General features: G+C 26.5%; 1 protein-coding gene across 1 annotated transcript in view; it reads left to right on the top strand.

The window, feature by feature from the left end:
* The first annotated feature begins 1,902 nt into the window (after positions 1–1,902).
* The window catches only part of LOC135130560 (adenylate kinase isoenzyme 5), a 59,398-nt gene continuing 33,772 nt past the window's right edge, over positions 1,903–27,528 (top strand). The window contains exons 1-5 of the mRNA XM_064057964.1: positions 1,903–1,998; positions 2,064–2,235; positions 8,870–8,980; positions 9,520–9,662; positions 23,763–23,945. Of these exons, the coding sequence (XP_063914034.1) occupies positions 1,903–1,998; positions 2,064–2,235; positions 8,870–8,980; positions 9,520–9,662; positions 23,763–23,945 (705 nt within the window). The remainder of the gene's footprint in view (positions 1,999–2,063; positions 2,236–8,869; positions 8,981–9,519; positions 9,663–23,762; positions 23,946–27,528) is intronic.

Here is a 27,528-nt window from a genome sequence, read left to right as displayed (position 1 = left end):
TCTAAAAATCTTAATGATTTCGTACACTAGAATTTGCAATATATAAAGATACCAAAGATGCTAAATAAACTAAAGTTTTAGGTTCTCAATAAAAGAAACATCCAACAAAATCTTAAAAATTGTAAAGATCTTGGAAGTATTAATCTTTCTATAAATTATAAAAATTCTAAACTTTATAAAATTTCTAGTAATTCTGAAGTATCCAAAATTTCCAAAGATTGTTAAGACTCTAAGGACTCTGAAAACTCTAAAGTTTCTAAATCCTCTAAGGACTCAAAAGATTTTAAAAATTCTGTTCCAAATATTTCAAAGATTCTATAATTTGTAAAAAACACATGAACTCTTAAAATGACAAAAATTTTAAAGATTCTAAGGACTAAACAAAACAAAAATCTTAAAAATCTAAAAATCGTAAAAATCTGAAGAAGGCTTTCTTTAATTTTTATAAATCCTATATGTATTCAGAGTCTTGAATACCCTAATTACTATCTTGTACATCCCAGAGATTCTAAAGATTCCAGAGATTCCAAAAATTCCAAAGATTGTAAGACTCTTGGGGTCTGTTAATTTTAGAAAATCTGGAAATATCTAGTGTGAAAAATGTGAAATGTTCTAGAAATCTTGAAAACTGAGGAAAATGTTGAAAGTAGTTCCTCTCTCCGTGGCAAATTTGACATTCAAGACGTTTTATTTTTAAATATTTTTTTCGACATTGCGTGTTCAAACCTTCTAGAAATACAAATACATATTTAAATTCAAATATATTCAACTTTGATATAATTTTCTCAAAGTTGCTAAAATAAACCTATAATTTTTCACAAAACACGATTTTTGATTTTTTGATACACACAACTGATGTCATTGCAATTGTCGATAATTTTTCAAAGACGCATTTAAATTGTTTATTATTTACTAAACACAATAACAAGTCAACCAAATATTATTGTTATTATCGTAACGTGTAATTGTCCTTCTGATCTGTAGTGGGTGTTATTGATTTGAAAACAACATTATGTCAATTTGACACAAGTCCACACCCTGAAATAAATGACAAGCACTTGACAATGTTGCCAACATTATTTTGAGTAGTTTGTTCTTTATATTAAACCTTGATGATGTGGTAATTTTTCACACTTTTAATCTTTGATAAAAGCTCAGATTTCCACAGTGACAACAAACAAAAAACGCTTAACGACTTCATGTATATTAACCCAGACAGGACGCTTTTCATCAAAAATTCAAACTCAAATTCTATATCCATCATTTTTTTACTGTGACCCTAATCACGTTTTTCCATCTAACGAATAGCTCATTTGTCAGAAAATGAAAAGCTTTCAACTTATGATCTTAATTGTGCAGTGTTTATTCCCAAATCTGATAACAACACTATTCAAAAATGAATTTCTAAAAATATTCGCTCCGATTTCGTGATAAGCAAATTAGCATTTCCTTAAGTTTACGTTATAATCTAAAAGAGTGAGAAACGCATGCAACTAATTACGGAGTTAAATTCTGTCCAAGTAATTACCTTAATTAATTCATAAATAACTCCCGCATTCAACAAGTGGATAGAAACACAGATTTTCGCTCAAGCCTCTCACAATTACCATTAAAAAAATGCAATTAATGCAGAAATGTTAAAGTAGCACGCTCCCTTAAACCCACACGCAATTTAAAAATTTCCTGCCTGATTTATGCGAAAATCGAACACAAAAGTCGAAGAAAATGCATTGCGGAGTAACTGCGAAGTTTCTATTTATAAACGCGGATTTAAAAATAAGAACAATTGCTCAAGAAGTCGAGGGTATAAAAAGAACGCGTCCAACCCTGAAAAGAACTCATTTATAAACATGAATTGAAACAGTGTTTTGGTGTAGCCTTGTACTCCCCGTTGTCAGCGATATGATCGGTCAAGGGTGGCTAATCTACATGCGAGGGTTGATTTGCTGCGACTGTCTACATTTACGGCTGCTAATCACTAAGGGCACGCATTTGACTGTGAGAATGGGAATTTTGACACGGAAATGTTTTAACGTTGTTTTCGTTTTTTCATTCCAGAACAGAGTGATGGTTCTCAAGCATTTGAAGAAGGACAGGACACTTGGGTGCAAAATACCCCAAGACGGGCCGAACCGGGAAGAAATACAGCCACTCCACCAACCGGGAAGTTGCCTATGCAAAACGACACGACTGTACAGTTCGAGTCACCAAAAGTGCCAGTTATTTTCGTTTTGGGTGAGTGGCAACAATTAGAACAGTTGGCAACTACGTGTTAGTGTGTTTTGAGGTTAATGTCACTGACACGTGACCCTAAAGCGATCGTTAATTATATGATTGGCTAATGAAGCTTCAAAGTCGCGGTCAGATCTGTTTACACTTTTGGAACGAAGATTTACGTAGTGGAATAAGTAGTATATGAAGCGTTTGTTTTTAATTCGTAATGAGGACGGAGACAATGTTAATGCGTTATAAATGTTGACCTCACAAGGTAATTAGTGGGTTTTGTAGATATTAATGGTGCTATGGTTTCCAGAACATCTTTAGCTTTTTTCCGATAGTTCGTTTGCTTTATACCTTCTTGAATATTTCAAGCTTTCGTGATCGAATATATATGGTTTTGTCTTTAATGAAAGTAATGACGTTCTTTTGAGGATGACAGCGTAGAGATTAAAATACTGACACAGTGTTAATAACGTTGGAAGTTTAATACATGTGATCGAAAAATTATCAAAAAAAAATAAGGTACTGAAAAATTGACTTTTTGGAAGAATGTCTTAAACATCCACAAAACCATATTTCTTCAAATTTTCAACTTGAACTTTTCGTTTTCGGTTTTATATTTTCTTTATTTTTACAGTCTTTCCATTTTTCAATGTTCCAATTTTATAATTTTTTGTTTTTTCAATTTTTCATTTTTTTTGTTTCTTCAATTTAGGCTATACAACTTTTCGAGTTTTTTAGATTTGCAATTTCACGAGTTTTCAATTTTTTCAGTTTTCAATTTATCATGTTTTCAGGTTTTCGATTTACAATTTTTCGTTTCGATTTTGTTTTCGTTATTTTTTCAATTTTATGGGTTTCAATTATTCAGTTTTTCAGCTTTCGGATTTTTTAATTTTTCACTTCTTTAATTTTAGATTTTTCGTTTCTCGATTTTTCAGATTTTCCTTCCTTCAATTTTTGATTCGTATTTTTCTAGTTTTCTTGTTAAATATGTAATAATTATAATAATATTTAATATTTTTTACTTTTGTAATTTTATGATTCTTGAATTTTTCATTAATTTATTCGATTTTCCAAATTTTCGATCTTTCAATGTTACAGTTTTTTGATTTTACAATTTTTTGGTTTTCTAATTTTTTGCTTTCCCGTTTATTCTTGTTTCTAATTTTTCGATTCATTAATTTTTTCGATTTTTAAGTTTTTCAAGTTTTAGTTCTTCAGTGTTCCAATTTGTCATTTCTTCGTTCTTTTCAGTTTCCACTTTCTCGTTTTTTAAATCTTTCGATTTTCCAAATTTTCGAGTGAAGAAAATATAAAAATTGAAAAAGGATAAAATGAAAACTGAAAAATAAAAAATTGGAAATCAGGAACTTGAAAAATCGAAGAAATGAAAAACATAAAATTGAAAAACTTAAAAATGGGTTGACGGAACTTCTCTCGCCCTTGGAAAAATAGTCAAAATTATATAATAATATTTTACAATTTGACTTTGAAATTGTAACACCAAAGATTTTAAAATTTATCCCTTATCAAAAAAAAAAACGGAAAATGAAGCTTTAGATTTGGTTTATAAGTAAAATTTTTAAAATTGGTACTATTTGCCAAATTTCAATTCACCCTTCTGGAAAAACGACAGCAATTTTCGAAGAAATTCGATTTGACAACCAAATAATCCTAAAAATTGCTATATTTCAATTGGCGATTGTACAAAAATGATAAGAATTTTCGAAAAAACCAAGCCTAAAATAACTTCTAGGGCTTGAATTTACAAAAAAATTCTTTAGCTAATTTTAGAAGGTGATCGAAAAATGATAACGTACTAAAAAATTGACGTTTTGGGAAAATATCTATCCTAAATATCCACAAAAAATTCTGGGATTTTGATCTCGACGTCCTGATTTCAGTTTTTAGTTTTTTAATTTTTCGATTTTTCGTTTCTGTTTTTTATTTTCTTTATTTTTACAGGTGTCCATTATTTTCTGGAGATGAAAGCGACCAGATTAATAAAAAATTGATTCATTCATTATTTTTTTTTAGTAGAACTGTATATATATTTATTCTAAAAACTACGTTTAAAACCGAAAAATTGGCAAATTAAAAAAGCAAAATATCAAAAAAAAATTCGAAAAACAAGAACTGAAAAAGCCAGAAATCAAAAAGTCGAAAAACCGTCAATTTGAGACACGAAAACTGAAAATTTAAAAAACTGAAAAACGAAAAAATTGAAAAATTCAAATACTGAAAAATCGGGAAATTGGAAACTCGATAAATCAAAACATCAAATAATCGAAAAATTAAAAAATAGAAAATTTAAAAAATGGAAAAATTGGAAAAGTAAAAAATCGAGGAAAATTTTCAAATAATGAAGCCTTATTGACATTTCGCATTGTTGCCAACCGCGATTTTTGTAAAATAAAAAGAACAAGATGAAAAAATTGTTCGAAGATTATTTCGACGGAAAATGCTTTTCGAAAAATCCAAGAACTGAAAAATTGAAAAATCGTGAAATTGAGAAATCGAAACATCAAAAAACAGAAAAATTGCAAAATATAAAATTTAAAAATCGGAAAGCTGAAAATGTTAAAAATCGAAAAAGCGAGAAATCGAAAAATCCAAATGTTTTTTAAATTTCGATTTTTTCAATTTTTCATTTCTTCAATTTTTCAATTTGCAATTCGTCAATTTTTCATGTTTTGTTGTTTCTTCAATTTAGGATTTGTAACTCTTCCAGCTTTCATTTTTAAATTTTTCAGTTTTTTATTTTCTAATTTTTGGATATTTAAATTTTGTACTTTTTCGATTTGTAATTTTAGGAGTTTTTAATTTTTGATTTTTCAGTTTTTCAAGTTTTCAGTTTTTCATGTCCTCAATTTTTCGATTTGCAATTTATCGTTCCGGTTTTTTATTTTTGAATTTTTCAGTTTTCAATTATTCGATTTTTCAACTTTTGGGTTTTTTAATTTTTGGTTTTTTCAATTTCAAATTTTTCAGTTCTTCAATTTTTCAATTTTTCTTCAATTTTTTATTTGCATTTTTGTACTTTTCATGTTAAATATACAGTAATTATAATAATATTTAATATTTTTCACTTTTGTAATTTTATGATTTTAGAATTTTTCTACTTTTCTTTAATTTATTCGATTTTTCAAATTTTCGATTTTTAATTTGTCAATTTCTTGATATTTAATCTCTCAAATTTTTGATTTTTCAATGTTACAGTTTTTCGATTTTATAATTTTGACGATTCTATAATTTTGCAATTTTTTGGTTTTCCAATTTTTCACTTTCGGGTTTAATCTTCTTTCTAATTTTTCAATTCATTAATTTTTTCCAATTTTTAATATTTTCAATTTATAGTTCTTCAGTGTTCCATTTTTTCTTTTCTTCGTTTTTCGATATACAGTTTTTCAATTTTCCACTTTTTCGTTTTTTCAGTTTTTCGAACTTTTTGAATAAAAAAAATCTGAGATGTAGATCCACAAAAAATTCTAGGATATTTGATTTCGACGTCCTGATTTCAATTTTTCGATTCTTCAGTTTTTCATTTCCTCAAATTTTCCGTTTTTCGTTTCTGTCTTTTATTTTCTTTATTTTTACAGTTTTTCAAATTTTCAATGTTCCTATTTGACAATTACCTGTTTTTTTATTTTAATTTTTTCAATATTTTGGTTTTCAATTCTTCGATTTTTCAATTTTTGGATTTTTTTATTTTTTGTTTTTCAGTTTGCATATTTTTTTGTTTCTTCAATTTACGATTTATTCTATGTTTAAATTTTTAGAAGTTACAATTTTTCATTTTTAAATTTCAGGTGTTTTTAATTTTTAGTTTTTCGATTTTTCATGTCTTCAACTGTTCGGTTCTTAATTCTTTGATTTTTCAACTTTTTGATTTTTTAATTTTCCGTTTTTCAATTTTCGATTTTCCGTTTTTTCAGTTTAACGTTTTTCATTCCTCAAATTTTCAATTTTTCGTTTCTTCAATTTTTGATTTGCATTTTTCTAGTTTTCATGTTAAATATATAATAATTATAATATATTTTAATATTTTTCACTTTTTCAATTTTTAAATTTTAGAATTTTTCTATTTTTCATTTATTCGATTTTTCAAATTTCGATTTTTGATTTTTCAAGTTCTAATTTAATTTTTCAATGTTACAGTTTTTTGATGTTACAATTTTGACGATTCTGTCCTTTTTTGAAGTTGTAATTTTCTGGTTTTTCAATTTTTCGCTTTCGCGTTTTTTTTTTCTTTCTAATTTTTCGATGAATTTTTTTCTGTTTTTAAGTTTCTTGATTTTTAGTTCTCCAATGTTTCAGTTTTTCGTTTCTTCAGTTCTTCGATTTTTATTTTTAATTCAAAATAGAAAAATTGTAAAATTGAAAAATCAAAAATGAAAAAACGAAAAAGCATGAAATGTAAACTTTCAAAAATCTAAAAATTGATAATCAGAAACTTTTCGATTCTTCAATTTTTCATTTCGTTAAGTTTTTGTTTTGCAATTTTTTGTTTTATTCATTTTTGCAGTCTTTCAAATTTTCCGATCTCATAATTACTTTTGTTTTTTTTAATTTCAGTTTTTCGTTTATCAATTTTTCGATCTGCAATTTTTCGATTTTTCATATTTTTTTGTTTCTGCATTTAAGATATCCAACTCTCGAGTTTTCATTTTAAATCTTTTAGTTTACGATTTATTTGATGTTTAAATTTTTAAAAGTTGGAATTTTTCAATTTTAAATTTCACGACTTTTTAATTTTTCAATTTTTTTATGCCTTATAAATTTTTCGATTTGCAATTTTCCATTTCGGGTTTTTATTTTTATTTTTTTTTTTTCAATTATAGATTTTTCGTTTCTTCAATTTTTGATTTGCATTTTTCTAGTTTTCATGTTAAATAATAATAATAATTATAATAATTTTTAATATTCTTCGGTTTTTCAGTTTTAGGATTTTTGATTTTTCCATTTTTCATTTATTCGATTTATCAATTTTTCGAAATATTTAATCCTTTAATTTTTGAAAAAGTTTTGGGATTTTGATGTCGACGTCCTAATTTCAATTTTTAATTTGCAATTTTCGTTTTCTTTATTTCTACAGTTTTCAAATTTTATTAATGTTCCAATTTTTCAGTTTTTCATATTTTTTGTTTCTTCAATTGAGGATATGCAACTCTTTGAGTTTTCATTTTTAAATTTCTCAGTTTTCGATTTTTTGAATATTTATATTTTTAAAAGTTGCAATTTTCTAATTCAAAATTTTTTATTTTTCAATTTTTCATGTTTTCAACTTTTCGATTTACAATTTTTCGGTTGGGCTCAATTTTTTGTGTTCAATTTTTAGATTTTTCAACTTTTTGATTTTTCAAATTTCCTTTTTTCAATTTTGGATTTTTCGTTTCCCGAATTTCCAGTTTTTCGTTTCTTCAATTTTTAATTTGCATTTTTCTAGTTTTCTTGTTAAATGTATAATAATTATAATGTTTTTTAATATTCTTTACTTTTTGAATTGTAGCATGTTAGAATTTTTTCATTTGGTATTACTCCATTTTTCTGTCTTTCTATGTTGCAGTTTATCGATTTTACAATTTTGACGATTCTTTGATTTTTCATTTCTACAAACTTTCGATTTGCAATTTTTCGTTTCGGTTTTTATTTTCTTTATTTTTACAAATTTTCGATTTTTGCATGTTCCGATTTTATAATATTTTTGCTTTTCAATTTAAATTTTTTCACTTTTTGGTTTCTTGAATTTTTCGATCATTTATTGATTTTCCAATTTTTGGCTTTCGCTTTACTTTTCTTTCAAATTTTACGATTCATTAATTTTTTCGATTTTTAAGTTTCTTGATTTTTAGTTCTTCCATGTTTCAGTTTTTCATTTCTTCAGTTCTTCGATTTTTAATTTTAATTAAAAAATAGAAAAATTGGAAAATTGTAAAATTGAAAAATCAAAAATGAAAAAACGAAAAAGCACAAAATGAAAACTTTCAAAAATCTAAAAATTGGAAATCAAAACTTGAAAATTTGAAGAACTGAAAAATTAAAAATTGGTCGACAGAATTTCCCTCGCCCTTGAAGTATATTCCGCCAAATCCCCTTCTATAAAAAATTATAAAATTTCATTTTTCGATTTTCGTTTTGTGATAACCTCTATAAACTCTGAACCAATGGCGTAATTAACACCCGCTTAGCCCTAAATTCCAAGAGGGCGCGATCAGCTTAATTGTGGCAAGTTTAAATATATTTAAAGCAGATAACCAACGACAAAAAATGTAGAGATTCTCCATTTCTCAGTACATGCTTAACTTTGGCACTTTGACTGTTTATGTTTATTCTTCGAAAGATATCGACTATTAGCCCGTTCAGATTACAAACAGCAGCGGTTAAAAGAAAATGAAATTTGATTAATTTTGCCTCCTCAACACACTCAGTTTTTTTCCAAAAATGGTGTGAAAAACTGTAAAATGACAAACACCGTTAAACTGTGAAATATTGGTTACATAATTTTGATTTTTTCCCAAAAATCTAGATGCCAAGAATAAAAATTTAAAACGGATTCATAAATCACACATACAGGAGCACGTTGACTTCCACACACGATTTTCAGCACCTTAACAAAAACAGGAAAATAACAAAAAACCCATTTCAGGAGGTCCTGGCAGCGGGAAGGTGACCCACTGCGACAGCCTCATGCAAGAAAAAAAGGGCATCACCCACATCAACATGACCGACCTCCTCCAACAATACGCCATCGGCAACGGTAAGCCAATCAATGAAACCACTAATAAAAAACATTCATACCGAAAACACTCAATGGTAAATTATTATACACACACAAAACGCTAAATAATCAATACGACGTGACGTACAAGAAAATGATTGAATTTTTGTTAAACCCCCAGATGGACAAACGAGCTTAATCAATATCGGTAGCGTTCAAAAAGGTAAATAGTCTCGAAAAACTCAAAACTAGTTTGGTGTGGCATTGCGATACATTTTGACTGACTTACCGTAGCGTAGACCTAGGCTTTGACAACCCCAGCTTGCCTGCAAAATTAATACCAACAAACGCATCATTCCATCCGCAGCCGTCACAGGAAAATTCTACAGTTTGCTTATCGATTATTTAAAACTAATAATGTAGGGCGTCCAAGGCCGAGCCTTCAGGTTAATCTTTCTGATAAAACTTACTGCAAATTCCTGCAGTTGCATTAAAATAGTTGATGTTGGCGTGTTGCACAAGCATGCGGTTGCATAACACTCGGTCAATTGACGGTTATTTATTGTGGGGTTTTGCAGACATGCAAGATTTCGGCTTGCTGTCCAGCAAGACGGTGACGGAAGTCCTCATGCTGGAAATGAAGATGGCGCCGGCGGCGAAGACGTATCTGGTGTCGGGGTTTCCCCGGAACATGCGAGACGTGGTGGAGTATTCGGAGAAGGTACTATTTTTGTTTTTTTTTTAATGTAAGGGTGTCCCAGTGGCGGCTCGTCAAATAATTACTTAAAAAAAATAATAATATCTTTATTAAATATTCCATTCTCGCGTGGTGTCCAGATCGAAAAAAGACAAATTTTAGAAATTGGCAAGCCAAAACTACAACTGATTTTTTTAACGGGTGTTGTTTTCTGTTGATAATAACTTTTAGTATATTTCACTTTTTTGATTTTAAGATTTTAAAATAATTCCATTTTTCATTCGATTTCTCAAATTTTCGATTTTCAATTTGTCAATTTCTCGATATTCAATCTTTCAATTTTTCCATTTTGCTATTTTTGCTTTCCAAATTTTTCGCTTTCCGTTTATTCTTCTTTCTAATTTTTCGATTCATTCATTTTTTTAGATTTTTAAGTTTCTCCCTTTTCTAATTTTTCGGTGTTTCAGTTTTTCGTTCCTTCAGTGTTTCTCAACGTCTTGATATCAATTTTTAATTTGCAATTTTTCGATTTTTCAATTTTTCGTTTCTTCAAATTTTCGACTTGCAGTTTTTCGTTTTTTTTTATTTAAAAAATTTTTCAAAATATTCAAGGTTTCGATTTTATAATTATTTGTTTTTTGAATTTCAATTTTTCGTTTCTTCAAATTTTCGATTCACAGTTTTTCAATATTTCAATTTTTTTTGTTTCTTTAATTTTACGATACACAACTCCTCGAGTTTTCTTTTTAAATTTTTCAGTTTTCATTTTTTTGGATGTTTAAATTTTTAGAAGTGAAATTTCACGAGTTTTTCATTTTTTAATTATTCCATTTTTCAATTTTTCGGTTCTTCAATTTTTGATTTGCATTTTTCTAGTTTTCAAGTTAAATATAAAATAATTATAATAATTTTTAATATTTTTCACTTTTTCAATTTTAGGATTTTAGAATTTTTCCATTTTTCTTTTATTCCGTTTTTCAAAGTTTCAATTTTTTTTAATTTGTCAATACTTAATCTTTCAATTTTTCGATCTTTCAAAGTTACAGTTTTTCGATTTTACAATTTTGACGATTTTATAATTTCTCGATTTTGCAATTTTTTGGTTTTCCAATTTTGCGCTTGCGCGTTTATCTTCATTCTAATTTTTCGGCTCATTAATTTTTTTAGATTGTCAAGTTTGTCGATTGTCAATGTTTCAATTTTTCGTTTCTTCAGTTTTTCGATCTATAGTTTTCCGATTTTCCAAAAAAGTCTTTTGCTAATTTTCAAAAGTGGTCGAAAAATTATCAAAAGTCACAAGGTTTGACTTTTTCGAAAAATGTCCTAAAAATCCATAAACAATTCTGGGATTTTGATCTCGACGTCCTAATTGCAATCCTTCATTTGAAATTTTTCGATTTTTCAATTTTTCATTTCTTCAAATTTTCGACATGCAATTTTTCGATTATTTGTTTTTTGAATTTCAATTTTCCGTTTCTTCAAATTTTCGATTCGCAGTTTTTCAATTTTTCAAATTTTTTTGTTTTTTAAATGTTACCAAATGCAACCCTCGAGTTTTTCTTTTTTAATTTTTCAGTTTTCAATTTTCTGGATGTTTAAATTTTTACAAGTTGCAATTTCACGAGTTTTTCATTTTTTAATTATTCGATTTTTCAATTTTTCGTGTCTTCAGGTTGTCGACTTTCCAACTTTTCCGTTCTTCAATTTTTGATTTGCATTTTTTTAGTTTTCAAGTTAAATATAAAATAATTATAATAATTTTTAATATTTTTCACTTTTTCAATTTTAGGATTTTAGAATTTTTCCATTTTTCTTTTATTCCGTTTTTCAAAGTTTCAATTTTTTTTAATTTGTCAATATTTAATCTTTCAATTTTTCGATCTTTCAGAGTTACAGTTTTTCGATTTTACAATTTTGACGATTTTATAACTTCTCGATTTTGCAATTTTTTGGTTTTCCGATTTTTCGCTTTCGCGTTTATTCTTCATTCTAATTTTTCGATTCATTAATTTTTTTAGATTTTCAAGTTTCTCGATTGTCAGTGTTTCAATTTTTCGTTTCTTCAGTTTTTCGATCTACAGTTTTCCGTTTTTCCGAAAAAGTCTTTTGCTAATTTTCAAAAGTGGTCGAAAAATGATCAAAAGTCATAAGGTTTAACTTTTTCGAAAAGGTCCTAAAAATCCATAACAAATTCTGTGATTTTGATCTCGACGTCCTGATTTCAATTCTTATTTTGGAATTTCTCGATTTTTCAATTTTATTTCAATTTTTCGTGTCTTTAGTTTCTTGATTTTCCAATTTTTCGGTTCTTCAATTTTTGATTTGCATTTTTCTAGTTTTCAGGTTAAATATAAAATCATTATAATAATTTTTAATATTTTTCCCTTTTTCAATTTTTGGATTTTAGAATTTTTCCATTTTTCTTTTATTCCATTTTTCAAAGTTTCAATTTTTTTAATTTCTCAATATTTAATGTTTCAATTTTTCGATCTTTCAGAGTTACATTTTTTCGATTTACAATTTTGACGATTTTATAACTTCTCGATTTTGCAATTTTTTGGTTTTCCAATTTTTCGCTTTCGCGTTTATTCTTCATTGTAATTTCTCGATTCATTAATTTTTTTAGATTTTCAAGTTTCTCGATTGTCAGTGTTTCAATTTTTCGTTTCTTCAATTTTTCGATCTACAGTTTTCCGATTTTCCAAAAAAGTCTTTTGCCAATTTTCAAAAGTTATCGAAAAATGTCCTAAAACTCCATAAAAAATTCTGGGATTTTGATCTCGACGTCCTGATTTCAATTCTTAATTTGAAATTTTTCGACTTTTCATTTTTTATTTTTTTATTTTTTCAGTTTTTCATTTTTCAATTTTTCGATTTTTCAAATTTTGGATTTTTTAATTTTTGTTTTTTCAATTTTAGATTTTTGGTTTGTTCAATTTTTGACTTGCATTTTTCTAATTTTCATGTTAAATATATAATAATTATAATAATTTTTAATATTTTTCACTTTTTCAATCATAGGATTTAAAAATTTTTCCATTTTATATTTATTCGATTTTTTTGAAGATTTTTGATTTGCACTTTCGTTTTCTTTAATTTTACAGATTTTCAAATTTTCAATGTTCCGATTTTATATTTATATATTCGTTTTTTGAATTCCAGTTTTTCGTTTCTTCAATTTTTCGATTTGCAATTTGTAAATTTTTCAGTTTTCGATTTTTTGGATGTTTAAATTTACAGAAGTTGCAATTTTTCAGTTTTAAATTTCAGGAGTTTTTAATTTTTCAATTTTTCGATTTTTCATGTCTTCACTTATTCGGTTTTCAATTCTTCCATTTTTCAACTTTTTGATTTTTTAATTTTCCGTTTTTTCAGTTTCAAATTTCCAATTTTACGTTTCTTCAATTTTTGATTTACATTTTTCTACTTTTCGTGTTAAATATATAATAATTATAATATATTTTAATATTTTACATTTTTTCAATTTTAGGATTTTAGAATTTTTCTATTTTTCATTTATACGATTTTTCAAATTTCGATTTTTGCTTTTTCAATTTCTAATTTAATTTTTCAATGTTACAGTTTTTCGATATAACAATTTTGACGATTCTGTCCTTTTTTGAAGTTGTAATTTTCTGGTTTTTCAATTTTCAGTTTTTAATTTTTCAGTTTTTTGAATTCCAATTTTTCGATTCGCAATTTTTCAATTTTTCATATTTTTTTCCACTTTTGGATTTTTTAATTTTTGTTTTTTCAATTTTAAATTTTTCGTTTCTCGATTTTCCAGTTTTTCATTTCTTCAATTTCTGATTTGAATTTTTCTAGTTTTCTTGTTAAATATGTACGTAATTATTATAATTATTTTTTCGATTTTTAATTTGTCAATTTCCCGATATTTAATCTTTCGATTTTTCGATTCATCAATGTTGTGTTTTTTCGGTTTTACAATTTTGACAATTCTATAATTTTTCGATTTTGCAATTTTTTGGTTTTCCGATTTTTCGCTTTCGCGTTTGTTCTTCTTTCTAATTTTTCGATTCATTAATTAAAAAAAAAAATTAAGTGTCTCGATTTTTAGATTGTCAGTGTTTTAATTTTTCATTTCTTCAGTTTTTCGATATATAGTTTTTCTATTTTCAAAAAAAATCTTTGGCTAATTTTCGAAAATAGTCGAAAAATGATCAAAAATCAGAAGGTTTGACTTGTTCAAAAAATGTCTTAAAAATCCACAAAAAATTTTGGGATTGTGATCTCAACGGTCTGATTTCAATTTTTAAATTGCAGTTTCTAAATTGGCCGAAGTTAATTTGGACAGAACTTTCCTTGCCCCTGAAGCAGTGCCCAACTAAACCCATTTCTTTGAAAAATTATAAAAATTGGTTGCCAATTTTATTTTCTCATAACCTCTGTAAAGTAAAAACCAACGACGTAAATAACAAACTTTTAAGTTTAAGTTTTTCAATTTTTCGGTTTTTGGATTTTGCAATTTTTCTGTTTTTTTTTTCGTTTCTAGAAATATCCAATTTTATATTTTTTTTGTTCTTCAATTTAGATTTTTTCATTTTTTCGTTTCTTCAATTTTTCGATTTGCAATTTTCTAATTTTTTCAATTTTTGAAGTTTAACAATTTTTCGATTGCAATCTTTCGTAATTTTTTTTTTGTGAATTTTAGACTTTTCAGTTTCATAATTCTCTAATTTTTCGTTTCTTCAAGACTTGATTTGTAGTTTTTCTAGTTTTCATTTTATGTATGTAATAATCATTATAAATTTCAAAATTTTTTACTTTTTCAATTTTACGATTTTAGAATTTTTCTATTCTTCAATTATTCGGTTTTAAAACTTTTTCATTTATTGGATTTTTCAATTTCTCTATTTTTAATTTTTCAGTTTTTCAATCTTTCAATGTTGAGTTTTTCGACTTCCCAGTTTTGACGATTCTTTGATTTTTCATTTCTTTAAATTTTCGATTTGCAACTTTTCGTTTCGGTTTTTTATTTTCTTTATTTTTACAAATTTTCGATTTTATGAATGTTCCGATTTTATAATTTTTTTGTTCTTCAATATAAATTTTTTCACTTTTTTTATTTTCTTTTTTGGATTTTATCAATTTTCTTTTTTTCAATGTGAAGTTTTTAAAGGTTTGGATTTTTAAACTTTTAGATTTTTTAATTTTTCTTTTTCAATTTTTGATTTTTCATGTTCATAATTCTTTAATTTTTCGTTTCTTCAATATTTTTCGATTTGCAATGTTTCTAGTCCTCATCTTATATATGTAATAATCCTTATAATTTTCAAAATTTTTCACTTTTTCAGTTTTACGGTCTTCGAATTTTTCCAATTTTCAATTATTTGGTTTTAAAACTTTTTTTAGTCATTAGATTTTTCAATTTCTCGAATTTAATTTTTCAGTCTTCCAATGTTACATTTTGACGATTCCATAATTTTTTGATTTTACAATTTTTGGGTTTTCCAATTTTCCGATTCCATTCGCTTTTTCTTCTTTCCATTTTTTGTGTTTCATTAATTTTTTCCCATTTTTAAGTTTCTCGATTTTTAGTTTTTCAATGTTTCAATTTTCGTACTTCAATATGCAATTTTTCGTTTCAGATTATCGATTTTGAATCGCTTGATTTTCCAATTTTTAGATTTTTCAACTTTCGAATCAAAAAAATGGAAAAAATGCAAAATTCTAAAATTGAAAAACCAAAGCGAAAAAACGAAAAAGGAAACTTTGAAAAATCTAAAAACTGGAAATCAAGAACATGAAAATTTGAGGAAACGAAAAATCGAAAAAGTGCAAAATCGAAAAAACACGAAATATGAATAATATAAAATCGAAATATTGAAAATTAAAGAAATTAGAAAATGGGATAACTTGAAATCCAAAAATTGCAAAACTGAAAAATTTAAAAATTGGAAAATTGGGGAATTAAAAAATCAAATATTGAAAATTTTGAAAAATTGAATAACCCAAAAATTATAAAATCGAAAGAAACAACAAAACAAACAAAAAATTTTGATCTAAAATGAGAAAGTGAAAATAAAAAAATCGGGAGAATATAAAAAACAACGAGAGATTGAAATATTGAGGAAACGAAAAATTGAAATTTGGAAAAATTAAAAATTGTGAAACTGATCGAAGGAAATCAAGATTTTTCGAAAAGTTATAAGATTTGATTTTGCGAATTTTTTATAATACGTTATACAATTTTGACTTTTTTTTTCCAAAAATCTGGATGTCTAGGGTGAAAACTTGACACGACTTCATACACACAAGTACAGGAGTATCTTATTTTATGAAATCCAAAAATTGGAAAATTGAGGAATGAAAAAATCAAATATTGAAAATTTTGAGAAAAATTGAATAACCGAAAAAATATAAAATTGAAAGAAACAACAAAACAACCAAAGCTTTTCATATAAAATCGAGAAAATGAAAATTAAAAAATCGGGAGAATGTAAATAACATTCGAGAACTTGAAATATTGAGGAAGCGAAAAACTGAAATTTAGAAAAATTAAAAATTGAGAAACTGAAAACCTGAAAAATGAAAAATTGTAATATCGATAAGTTGCAAATCGGGAAACTGAAGAAACGAAAAATTGTAAATAAAAAAATAAATGGTTTATTTCCAAATAGGTTACAAACTTAATTATTATAGGAAATCTATAAAAGTTATTTTATTTTATTTTTGTTATTGATTTTTTAATACGTTTTTTGTTAATTAGATATTTAAGTTTAAAGAATTTTATTTTATACAGATTGTTAGCCTCACGAGCCGTCCCTGGGGTGCCCCAGAATAATCGGCACCCTTAATCGCTTCAAACGTACACATCGTCGTTGAAAACACTTATCGATTGTGGCGAGCTGTGTAAACATTGTTGCGTTATCAGACATTAATTTGACGGTCATGGAAAAAGTTCCATTTTGTCTTTTAACTACATTATTGTAATGAATAAGTTATTTGTTACCCTTTTTGGATAGCTTGTTGCTTCATATTTTAGTGTGATTGTGCCTACATACATCCTAAACACTCGTTATTTCGTCAGTGTTGTTTAAAGCAGTTTGAAAGCTTTCCCTGAAAGCTTTTTAATGCCCCATTTCAAAATGCAAATTTTACGTTAAAATATGCCTGTCGCAACGCTTTGTGTATAATTTGTGCGAGAAACTTAAAGAACTTTATTTAATGCGATAGCCTGATAAGAGTGCTGTATGCAGTTAAACCTTTTGTTGTAATTTCCATGTTTTAGCCATTACTCAGGGGTAATAATTAAGCTTTCATAGATGGAAGATACGTCGTCCCAATACTTTGAATAAAACGTATTTGCAACAAAGTATTGCAAAAGAAAACTTTATAGAAAATTGTAACAAAATATTAAAAAGCAATTCTTGAATATTACTACTTTAAAAATCTCGAATGAGAAGTTATTAATCTAAATAATAACTTAGGAAAAACCATCCAGCCCTTTGGACATATTACAATTAAAATGTCAAGCTTGAATCAGTCTCTCACTAAATCATTCTAAAATTACACCTAAAGATTCCCACTACCAACCACTATATTTTTTAAAAACATCAATGGTTGTCTACACTCCTAAAAGGGATTTTCGCGATCTGTGTTTTTTTCCTAGGGGTAAATTTAATTTCAAAAATTTCGAAATGGGACACCAACCATTTTATATAAATTCTTTGATAGCTGTACCTGAGTTTTCCGGATTGTAGGTTTTTTCAATTTTTCGAAATTTCAGTTTTGGAATTTTTCAGATTACACTAGTTTACAAGGTTTTATATCCAAAGACAAAAATAGTTGAACCTAAAGGATTTGGGTTCGGGAAATTCAAATCTGAAAGCAGAAAAAATTGATCACGTCAGGTTTTTGAGATATTTATATAAACATTCCCCGTATTTCTTTTCTTTTATAGAACTCTTGCAATTTTTTTATTTTTAAATATATATGAACATATAGTTCTTTGAGCAAATTTGTATCATTTTAAAAGATCATTTACGTAAATAAATAACATGAGTCAATTTTTCAAGTATTGATTTTAGAATAATTGGTTGCTTTTGATTTTTCTACGGGAAGTGATAATAAAAATGTGAGGTTGGCCTCACAAAGATCTTTTTAAATGATACAAATTTGCTCAAAGAAGTATAGGTTTATCTTTAAGAATAAAGAAGTTACAGGGGTTGTATCAAATAAAAGCAACACCCAGTATATATTATAAACATTATGGCTCAAAATTAAAAATAATTAACACTTTCTTTTATTGGCAGTACTGTCAGTTTCTCTTACAATAGACCGACAGGAACACATTTTCGTTCCAAAAACCTTGATACCTTCTTTTTAAGCATATTTGAACAGGTCTTCCAGCTTTAGGTACTATAATTTTACCACAAACGTAAGAAAACTGATTTCCACTTAGTTTGCACGATCTCGAAGACATTTTTTATACGACATGGTGCATTAACATGAATCAGTTTAACACTAACAAGAAGGTAAAAGCAAAGTTCATTATTTTGGATTTATGAAAAAACCTGACGTGATAGGGATTATCCGTTTTTGGATTTGTTATCAGTAAGTAATTTAGAAGTAGAAAATATTTTTTTTATTTTTGGATAAGAAAAAAAGTTTAAATTTGTAAACTAGTGTTATTTGTTATTCAATTTTACAATTTTTAAATATTTCGATTTTTCAATTTTCGAGTTTTCTAAATTCTCAATTTTTCGATTTTTCAGTTAATCGATGTTTTGATTTTCCCATTTCTTAACTTTCGATTGTTTCTATTTTCCAGTTCTTCAATTCTTTTTCAGTTCAATTTTTCGACTTCACGTTTTTGATTTTTCGATTTTTCAATTTTTCAGTTTTTCTTCCATTTTTCAATTTTTAGAAATTTCAGTTTTAGGATTTTTTTCCCAATTTTCCGATGTTTCAATTTTACGTTTTTCCAATTTTTCTCCTCTTCAGTTTTACGATTTTTAAATATTTGGTCTTTCCAGTTTTTCAAATTTGACTTTTATAAACTCAGTTTTTCGATTTTCCATTTCTTCAATTCGTCAAATTTTAAATTTTTTAGATTTTTGATTTTTCAGGTTTTTAAGGTTGTGATATTTCGACTTAACTTTTTGAATCTTTGATTTCTCAATTTCTAAATTTATGGATATTTCAGTTTTGAGATTTTTCAGTTTTTCCATTCTTCAGTTTTTCTTTCATTTTTCAATTTTTCGAAATTTCAGTTTAGGGATTTTTCAGATTATTTATTATTTAATTTTTCTCTACAATTTTACGAGTTTTAAATATTTCGATTTTTCAATTTTTGACTTTTCTAAATTCTCAATTTTTCGATTTTTCAATTAATCCATGTTTTGATTTTCCAGTTCTTCAATTCTTCAATTTTTCGACTTCTCTTTTGATTTTTAGATTTCTCAATGTTTCGAATTTTTCAATTTCTCAGTTTTTGGATATTTCGGTTGTTGGGATTTTTCAGTTTTTCTTCCATTTTTCAATTTTACGATTTTCAATTTTCCGATATTTCAATTTTACGTTTTTCTAATTTTTTTCCTCTTCATTTTTATGATTTTTAAATATTTGGTCTCTGCAATTTTTCAAATTTGACTTTTATAAACTCAGTTTTTCGATTTTCCAGTTCTTCAATTTTTCAAATTTTAAATTTTTCAGGTTTTCAATTTTTCAGTTTTTTAAGGTTGTGATATTTCGACTTCACTTTTTGACTCTTTTATTTCTCAATTTCTCAATTTATAGATATTTCAATTTTGAAATTTTTCAGTTTTTCCATTCTTCAGTTTTTCTTTCATTTTTCAATTTTTCGAAATTTCACTTTTGGAATTTTTCAGATTATTTATTATTCAATTTTTCTCTACAATTTTACGATTTTTAAATATTTCTTTTTTTCAATTTTTGACTTTTCTAAATTCTCAAATTTTCGAATTTTCAATTCATCGATGTTTTGATTTTCCAGTTCTTCAATTTTTTAATTTTTCGACTTCACTTTTGATTTTTCGATTTCTTTTGAATTTTTTAATCTCTCAGTTTTTGGATATTTCGGTTGTGGGAATTTTTCAGTTTTTCTTCCATTTTTCAATTTTACGATTTTCAATTTTCCGATGTTTCAATTTTACGTTTTTCTAATTTTTCTCTTCTTCAGTTTTACGATTTTTAAATATTTGGTCTTTGCAATTTTTCAAAATTGACTTTTATAAACTCAGTTTTTCGATTTTTCATTTCTTCAATTCTTCGAATTTTAAATTTTTTACGTTTTTGATTTCTTAGTTTTTTAAAGTTTTGATTTTTCGACTTCACTTTTTTGACTCTTTGATTTCTCAATTTCTCAATTTTTAATTTCAGTTTTGAGATGTTTCAGTTTTTCCATTCTTCAGTTTTTCTTTCATTTTTCAATTTTTAGAAATTTCAGTTTAGGGATTTCTCAATTATTTGTTATTCAATTTTTCTCTACAATTTTACGATTTTTAAAAATTTCGATTTTTCAAATTTTGAATTTTCTAAATTCTCAATTTTTCGATTTTTCAATTAAGAAATTCCCATTTCCTGACTTTCGACTGTTTTCAATTTTCAATCTTTTAATTTCTCGGTTTTTGGATGTTTCAGATTTGAAATTTTTCAGTTTTTCCATTCTTCAGTTTTTTTCATTTTTCAATTTTTCGAAATTTCAGTTTCGGGATTTTCCAGATTATTTGTTATTCAATTTTTCTCTTCAATTTTACGATTTTTAAATATTTCGATTTTTCAATTTTTGACTTTTCTAAATTCTCAATTTTTCGATTTTTCAATTAACCGATGTTTTGATTTTTCCATTTTTTGACTTTCGACTGGTCCAATTTTCCAGTTCTTCAATTCTTTTTCAGTTCAATTTTTTGGGATTTTTCACTTTTTCATACATTTTTCAATTTCTCAATTTTTCAATTTTACGGTTTTCAATTTTTCGATTTCCCAATTTTCCGATGTTTCAATTTTACGTTTTTCTAATTTTTCTCCTCTTCAATTTTACGATTTTTAAATATTTGGTCTTTGTAATTTCGCAAATTTGACTTTGATAAACTCTCAGTTTTTCGATTTTGCATTACTTCAATTATTTTTAAATTTTAAATTTTTTACGTTTTTCATTTTTCAGTTTTTTAAGATTTTGATTTTTCGACTTCACATTTTTGACTCTTTGATTTCTCAACTTCTCAATTTTTAATTTCAATTTTGAGATGTTTCAGTTTTTCCATTCATCAGTTTTTCTTTCATTTTTCAATTTTTAGAAATTTCAGTTTAGGGATCTTTCAATTATTTGTTATTTAACTTTTCTCTACAATTTTACGATTCTTAAAAATTTCGATTTTTCAATTTTGGACTTTTCTAAATTCTCAATTTTTCGTTTTTTCAATTAAGAAATTCCCATTTCTTGACTTTCGACTGTTTCGATTTTCCAGTTCTTCAATTTTTCAATTTTCCGATTTTTCAGGTTTTTCAATCCTCAATTTTTTTAATTCTCAGTTTTTGGATAATTCAGATTTGAAATTTTTCAGTTTTTCCATTCTTCAGTTTTTTTCATTTTTCAATTTTTCGAAATTTCAGTTTTGGGATTTTCCAGATTATTTGTTATTCAATTTTTCTCTTCAATTTTAGGATTTTTAAATATTTCGATTTTTCAATTTTTGACTTTTCTAAATTCTCAATTTTTCGATTTTTCAATTAATCGATGTTTAGATTTTTCCATTTTTTGACTTTCGACTGGTCCAATTTTCCAGTTCTTCAATTCTTTTTCAGTTCAATTTTTTGGGATTTTTCAGTTTTTCTTTCATTTTTCAATTTCTCAATTTTTCAATTTTACGTTTTTCTAATTTTCTCCTCTTCAATTTTACAATTTTAAAATATTTGGTCTTTGTAATTTCGCAAATTTGACTTTGATAAACTCTCAGTTTTTCGATTTTGCATTTCTTCAATTATTTTTAAATTTTAAATTTTTTACGTTTTTGATTTTTCAGTTTTTTAAGATTTTGATTTTTCGACTTCACATTTTTGACTCTTCGATTTCTCAACTTTTCAATTTTTAATTTCAATTTTGAGATGTTTTAGTTTTTCCATTCTTCAGTTTTTCTTTCATTTTTCAATTTTTAGGAATTTCAGTTTAGGGATTTTTCAATTATTTGTTATTCAATTTCTCTCTACAATTTTACGATTCTTAAAAATTTCGATATTTCAATTTTTGACTTTTCTAAATTCTCAATTTTTCGATTTTTCAATTAAGAAATTCCCATTTCTTGACTTTCGACTGTTTCGATTTTCCAGTTCTTCAATTCCTCAGTTTTTCGATTTTTCAAGTTTTTGAATTTTCAATTTTTCCATTTTTTAAGGTTTCGAGTTTTCGACTTCATTTTTTCGAGTTTTTGACTTCATTGTTTTGATTTTTCTATTTCTCAGATTTTCAATTTCTTAGATTCTCAGTTTTTCGACATTTCAGTTTTTCCATTCTTCAGTTGAAAATTTTAGATTATTTTTCGATTTTTTGATTTTTCGTTTTTAAAATTTTTCGATTTTTCAATGTTTTGATTTCCCGATCCATGGAGATTTGGATGTTTCGATATTTTAATCGTTCAGTTTCTCGATTTATGAGTTTTTCAATTTATAACTTTTCGATTTTTTATTTTAGCCTATTTCGGTTTCTCAGTTGTTCCATTTTTCCGTTTTTTTTATTTTTTCGCTTTTAGATTTTTCAATTTTCCAATTTTTAAACTTTTAACTTTTCGTTTTTTCGATTTTAGACTATTTCGGTTTCTCAATTTTTCGATTTCATGACATCGATTTCTCAATGTTTCATTTTTTCAAATTTTTAAATTTTTTGATTTCTCGAGTTATAGAGATTTGGATGTTTTGAATATTCAATTTCTCGATTTATCATTTTTTTTTATTTTGAACTTTTCGATTTTGACCTATTTCGGTTTCTTGATTTTTCGATTTTCCAGTTTTTCGATGTTTCGATTTTCAATTATCCCATGTTTCATTTTTTCGATTTTTTGATGTTTCGATCTCTTGACATCTTGGTTTTTCGAGTTCTCGATTTTTCAAATTTTCCATTATTTTAATTTTTATCACAAAATTGTCACTAAAAACATTTAAAAATTCATACAAAGTTCTTCGTATTTAAGCCTGAATAAATGAATTTCTAACAAGTGTTTTAAATTAACATTTGCATCGCTACAATGATTAATTCAAAAGCAAAACAAATCTTATTGAATTATTTTAAACTCAAATTCACATATGTGTCAAATCATCGGGCCTTGCTTTTAATAAAATATAGAAATGTGTTACAATATGGAGGAAAATTAAATTGACCCCCACAAAGAACCACTATATTTTTTGAAAAAATAAAAGTAAAAATCTAAAATTTATAAAGTATTTTGATCTTTAAGGAAATTATTGCAAAAACACATTTCCTTTCTAAAAAAATCGACATCTTCTATATACGAAGCCTTAAAATTGTTAGGGAAAATCTAAGAGCCTTAAAATATTAAACGAAACAGATAATTATGTCTTGCACAAGATCCATTTTCAAGCCCTAAATATCCAAATAGGTTTTATCATCAGTTGATAGTTGATTTAATATTCACATAATGAAACAAAACCCAGAAGTTTAAATCTTGTATTTACAAAGTATACAAAAAGCTGAATTATTGGTTGCCTACCTAACGAAACACGTGTCTCAAAATCTACATTTATTTTCAAAATGAAAATTTTATTACTTCGGGAATATTGTATGTTTTAATATTGAATCAAATTAAGAAACAAAGTTGTTTCGAATATTATTTGAGTCCTTATTTTCGGAAAATAGCCAACTCTTTATGTATAAACCAACTTGGCCTCTTTTTAATTACGTTACAAAGAAACTTTCAGCGTGTAGCTTCTTTATCGACGAGCTCAATAATAACTTAATAACTCAAACACGTGCATTCCACTCCACCTGCACTTCCATAAATAATGAAGCGATCAAGGGGATATTATAGCATTATCCACCATTCAATTACATGCAACTCTAAGTGCACCACTATTCTAATATTTATAGCAACATTAATTCCCACAGCTGCACAAACTCCACTTTTTCAGATTCAAATGCTGAGCGGAGCCATCATGATCTCGTGGCGACAAAAAGTCCTAGAGCGACAAATCGACTATGGTGCCAAATTAGGTCAAGTTGTCTTATCACTGGCCAGAATGGAACTGAACAATTTTTACAAAAACGTCATGCCCGTGGCCGACTACTTCGACCAGAGCAACATGCTGATATCGGTAAGTCGCCTAATTTTCCATTTAAAAAAAGAATAAATCGCAAGCACACACTTAAGCGAAAGCTCGCTGGCTTTATGGAAAGCGGCACGTAATAAGGAAAATCCGCCGGCGTTTAGACTCGTTGTTTAGGACTTCCGGTAATTCGAAGCTCCGGTTCGCTCCGGGCACGCAATCGTGTCACGATTTTTCCATCCGGGGACTGCTGGTCTCAATGAACGCATAAGTTATCGTTTAAAAATGATCTTAAACAAGTATTAAACAAAACTGGTTAATAAGTGTGTCCATGGACAAATAAACAAAATTCTGAACACGCCACACTGAACTCCACAATCAATTATAATGTCGTTTGTTTGACCTCTAAGTAATGACAACGCTTTACCGACAAAAAGTATCGATCTTTGATGATAAAAAATGTCATATATTTACCCACCTTTGCTTGTTTTCCGTATAATAACTCGTATTGATTATTTTAAATAATTAAACAGCGTTGTTACAATTATAATAATATAAAAATTGTTCTTGTGCTGCGCCATTTTCGGTGACATCGTGTGCATAATTGTGGCCTGTGATAAATAATACAAGAAGTCATCTTTCCACTAAAACTACATCAAAACAAATCAAAGATTTAACACTTAATATGTATCTTGGACTCGGCCGCCGATCGATATGATAAAAGAAGGTAAAGAAGCGACTGAATATATTAATACAGTGAATAAAATATGACGGTGGAAAGATTTGTCAATAATGTACTGGAAATGTGTGTCATTAACACTGACATGGATTTTATCTTGCCGGAAAGGTGACGGATATCGTGATTTACTAGTCGAAAATAATTATGGGGAATGCATTCCCGATCGTTTTTGTGTATTTGCTTGATTTGTTGGAGCTATTACTTTGGTTTATGATCTGTGAAGCCGTAAAAATCAGGACAGCGATATTTGTAAATTACTTAGAAGTCCTAATCATTTATTTATGAAATCGGACTATGGCGGCGTGACATAAAAATGCTCCGGTTATTTTACGATGTCTACGTGGATTTAGAATCTGATTTGAAATTGATTGATTGTTAAAGACTAGATTTTGCAATGACACAAACGCATTTTTCCAAGAAACCATAAACTCAGAACAAAAAGTAGCCATTCGTGGGATGGACCCTATTACAATACTTCCTTAGCTTACTCTCGGAAAATATAAAGAAGTAGTAAATACCAAGTAATAATAATAGGCAATCACACAAATTACAGTTTTGGTACAATAAATGTAACGACGAATAAAGGCGCAAAGAAACCAGCAATGAAACTGATGATTACATATTATTACACAATTGATAACATTGTTCATGTACTTTTGTACAGAAGTAAATGCGATTAAAACAAAAACAGAACTGTATACACTATTTTATGATATTGTGTCGAAAAGAAAGGGATTTAAATTTGGCTACAATATCGTAGTTTCGGTTGGTAACTCTGTTTGGTAAATTATAATATGCAGTTAAAGTGTTTCCAAGGAAAAATTAACTCTACACTTTTTTTTTATATTTATACGAATAATGTATTGTTAAAATATTATTATTATTAACAAATAATCAAAGAAAACTACACAAAAATTTAAAAGATCCCAGTTAGGATGATGTTGGCAACATCAACACTCTTCTTGTGAAGTTTGACAGTTACGGCTAATCAGAGTTCTAGAATTACTTACTACTAATTCAGTGACTTTGCGGTCAAATAATTGCAAAAAGTGGCAAATAGTTGCAATGCCAACATTATTATTTTAAAAATACATTTCAAGGCCTACTAGAGGACTTTTTTCGATCAATTTTGTCATTTTCAATTTTTCGTTTCCTCAGTTTTTCAAGTTTTCGATTTTTATTTTTCCTTTTTCCTGATTTTTTGAATTTTCAATTTTTCGGTTTTATGTCACAAATTTTCATTTTTCAATTCCTTTATTTTTTGTTGTTTCTTTCGATTTTTCAGTTTTCGATTTCTTCAATTTTTCAAATTTTCAGTTTCTCAATTTTTCTGTGTTTTTTTTTTCGATTACAACTTTGCAGTTTTTGGATTTCCAGTCTTAAAATTTTTCAATTTCTTTAATTTTCAATATTTACATTTTACAATACATATTTCTTTTTTTTATTTTTCACTTTTTCGAATTTTAAGTTTTTCAATTTTTAATCTTCCGATTTTTCAAATTTTCGTTTCTTCAAATTTTCATGTTTGATTTTCACTTTTGACATTTTTCAAGTTTTCATTATATACTTTTTCGTTTTTTTATTTTTGATTTTTCAATTTTACAGTTTCTTGACTTCTACATTTTTCAATTTTTCGAGCTGCAATTTTTTAATTTTGCAATTTTTCGATATTACAGTTTCTCATTTTTCAATTTTTCGCATTCTCAGTTTTTAATTTTTGTCATTTTCAAGGTTTCGTTTCCTCAGTTTTTCAAGTTCTCGATTTTTATGTTTCCTTTTTCCTGATTTTTTTAATTTTCATTTTCTCGGTTTTATGTCACAAATTTTCATTTTTCAATTCCTTTATTTCTTGTTGTTTCTTTCGATTTTTCAGTTTTCGGTTTCTTCAATTTTTCAAATTTTCAGTTTCTCAATTTTTCGTTTCCGCAATTTTTCATGTTTCCGATTTTTATTTTTCAATATGGCGAATTTTTAATTTTTATTTTCTAGATTTATATCACAATTGTCCGTTTTTTCATTGCCTTTATTTTGTGTGTTTTTTTTTCGATTACAACTTTGCAGTTTTTGGATTTCCAGCCTTCCAATTTTTCAATTTCTGATAATTTTCAATATTTAGATTTTACAATACATATTTCTTTTTTTTTATTTTTCACTTTTTCGAATTTTAAGTTTTTCAATTTTTAATCTTTCGATTTTTGAAAATTTCGTTTCTTCAAATTTTCATGTTTGATTTTCACTTTTCACATTTTTCAAGTTTTCATTATATACTTTTTCGTTTTTTATTTTTGATTTTTCAATTTTACAGTCTCTGGACTTCTACATTTTTCAATTTTTCGAGTTGCAATTTTTTAATTTTGCAATTTTTCGACATTACAGTTTCTCATTTTTCAATTTTTCACATTCTCAGTTTTTAATTTTTGTCATTTTCAATTTTTCGTTTCCTCAGTTTTTCAAGTTCTCGATTTTTATTTTTCATTTTCCTGATTTTTTTAATTTTAATTTTCTCGGTTTTATGTCACAAATTTTCATTTTTCAATTGCTTTATTTCTTGTTGTTTCTTTCGATTTTTCAGTTTTTCGTTTCTTCAATTTTTCGAATTTTTAGTTTCTCAATTTTTCGTTTCCACAATTTTTCATGTTCCCGAATTTTGTTTTTCAATGTGGCGAATTTTTAATTTTTATTTTCTCGATTTATATCACAATTGTCCGTTTTTTCATTTCCTTTATTTTCTGTGGTTTTTTTCGATTACAACTTTGCAGTTTTCGGATTTCCAGTTTTCCAATTTTTCAATTTCTTTAATTTTCAATATTTAGATTTTACAATACATATTTCCTTCTTTTTTTTCACTTTTTCGAATTTTACGTTTTTCAATTTTTAATCTTTCGATTTTTC

Source organism: Zophobas morio, unplaced genomic scaffold (assembly GCF_036711695.1).
Source record: "Zophobas morio isolate AGI-343-1 ecotype UQ-CSIRO unplaced genomic scaffold, CSIRO_AGI_Zmor_V1 ptg000017l, whole genome shotgun sequence".
Lineage (NCBI taxonomy): Eukaryota > Metazoa > Arthropoda > Insecta > Coleoptera > Tenebrionidae > Zophobas > Zophobas morio.
Note: the sequence above shows the minus strand (reverse complement) of the source record. Positions and strands in the feature narration are given on the sequence as shown.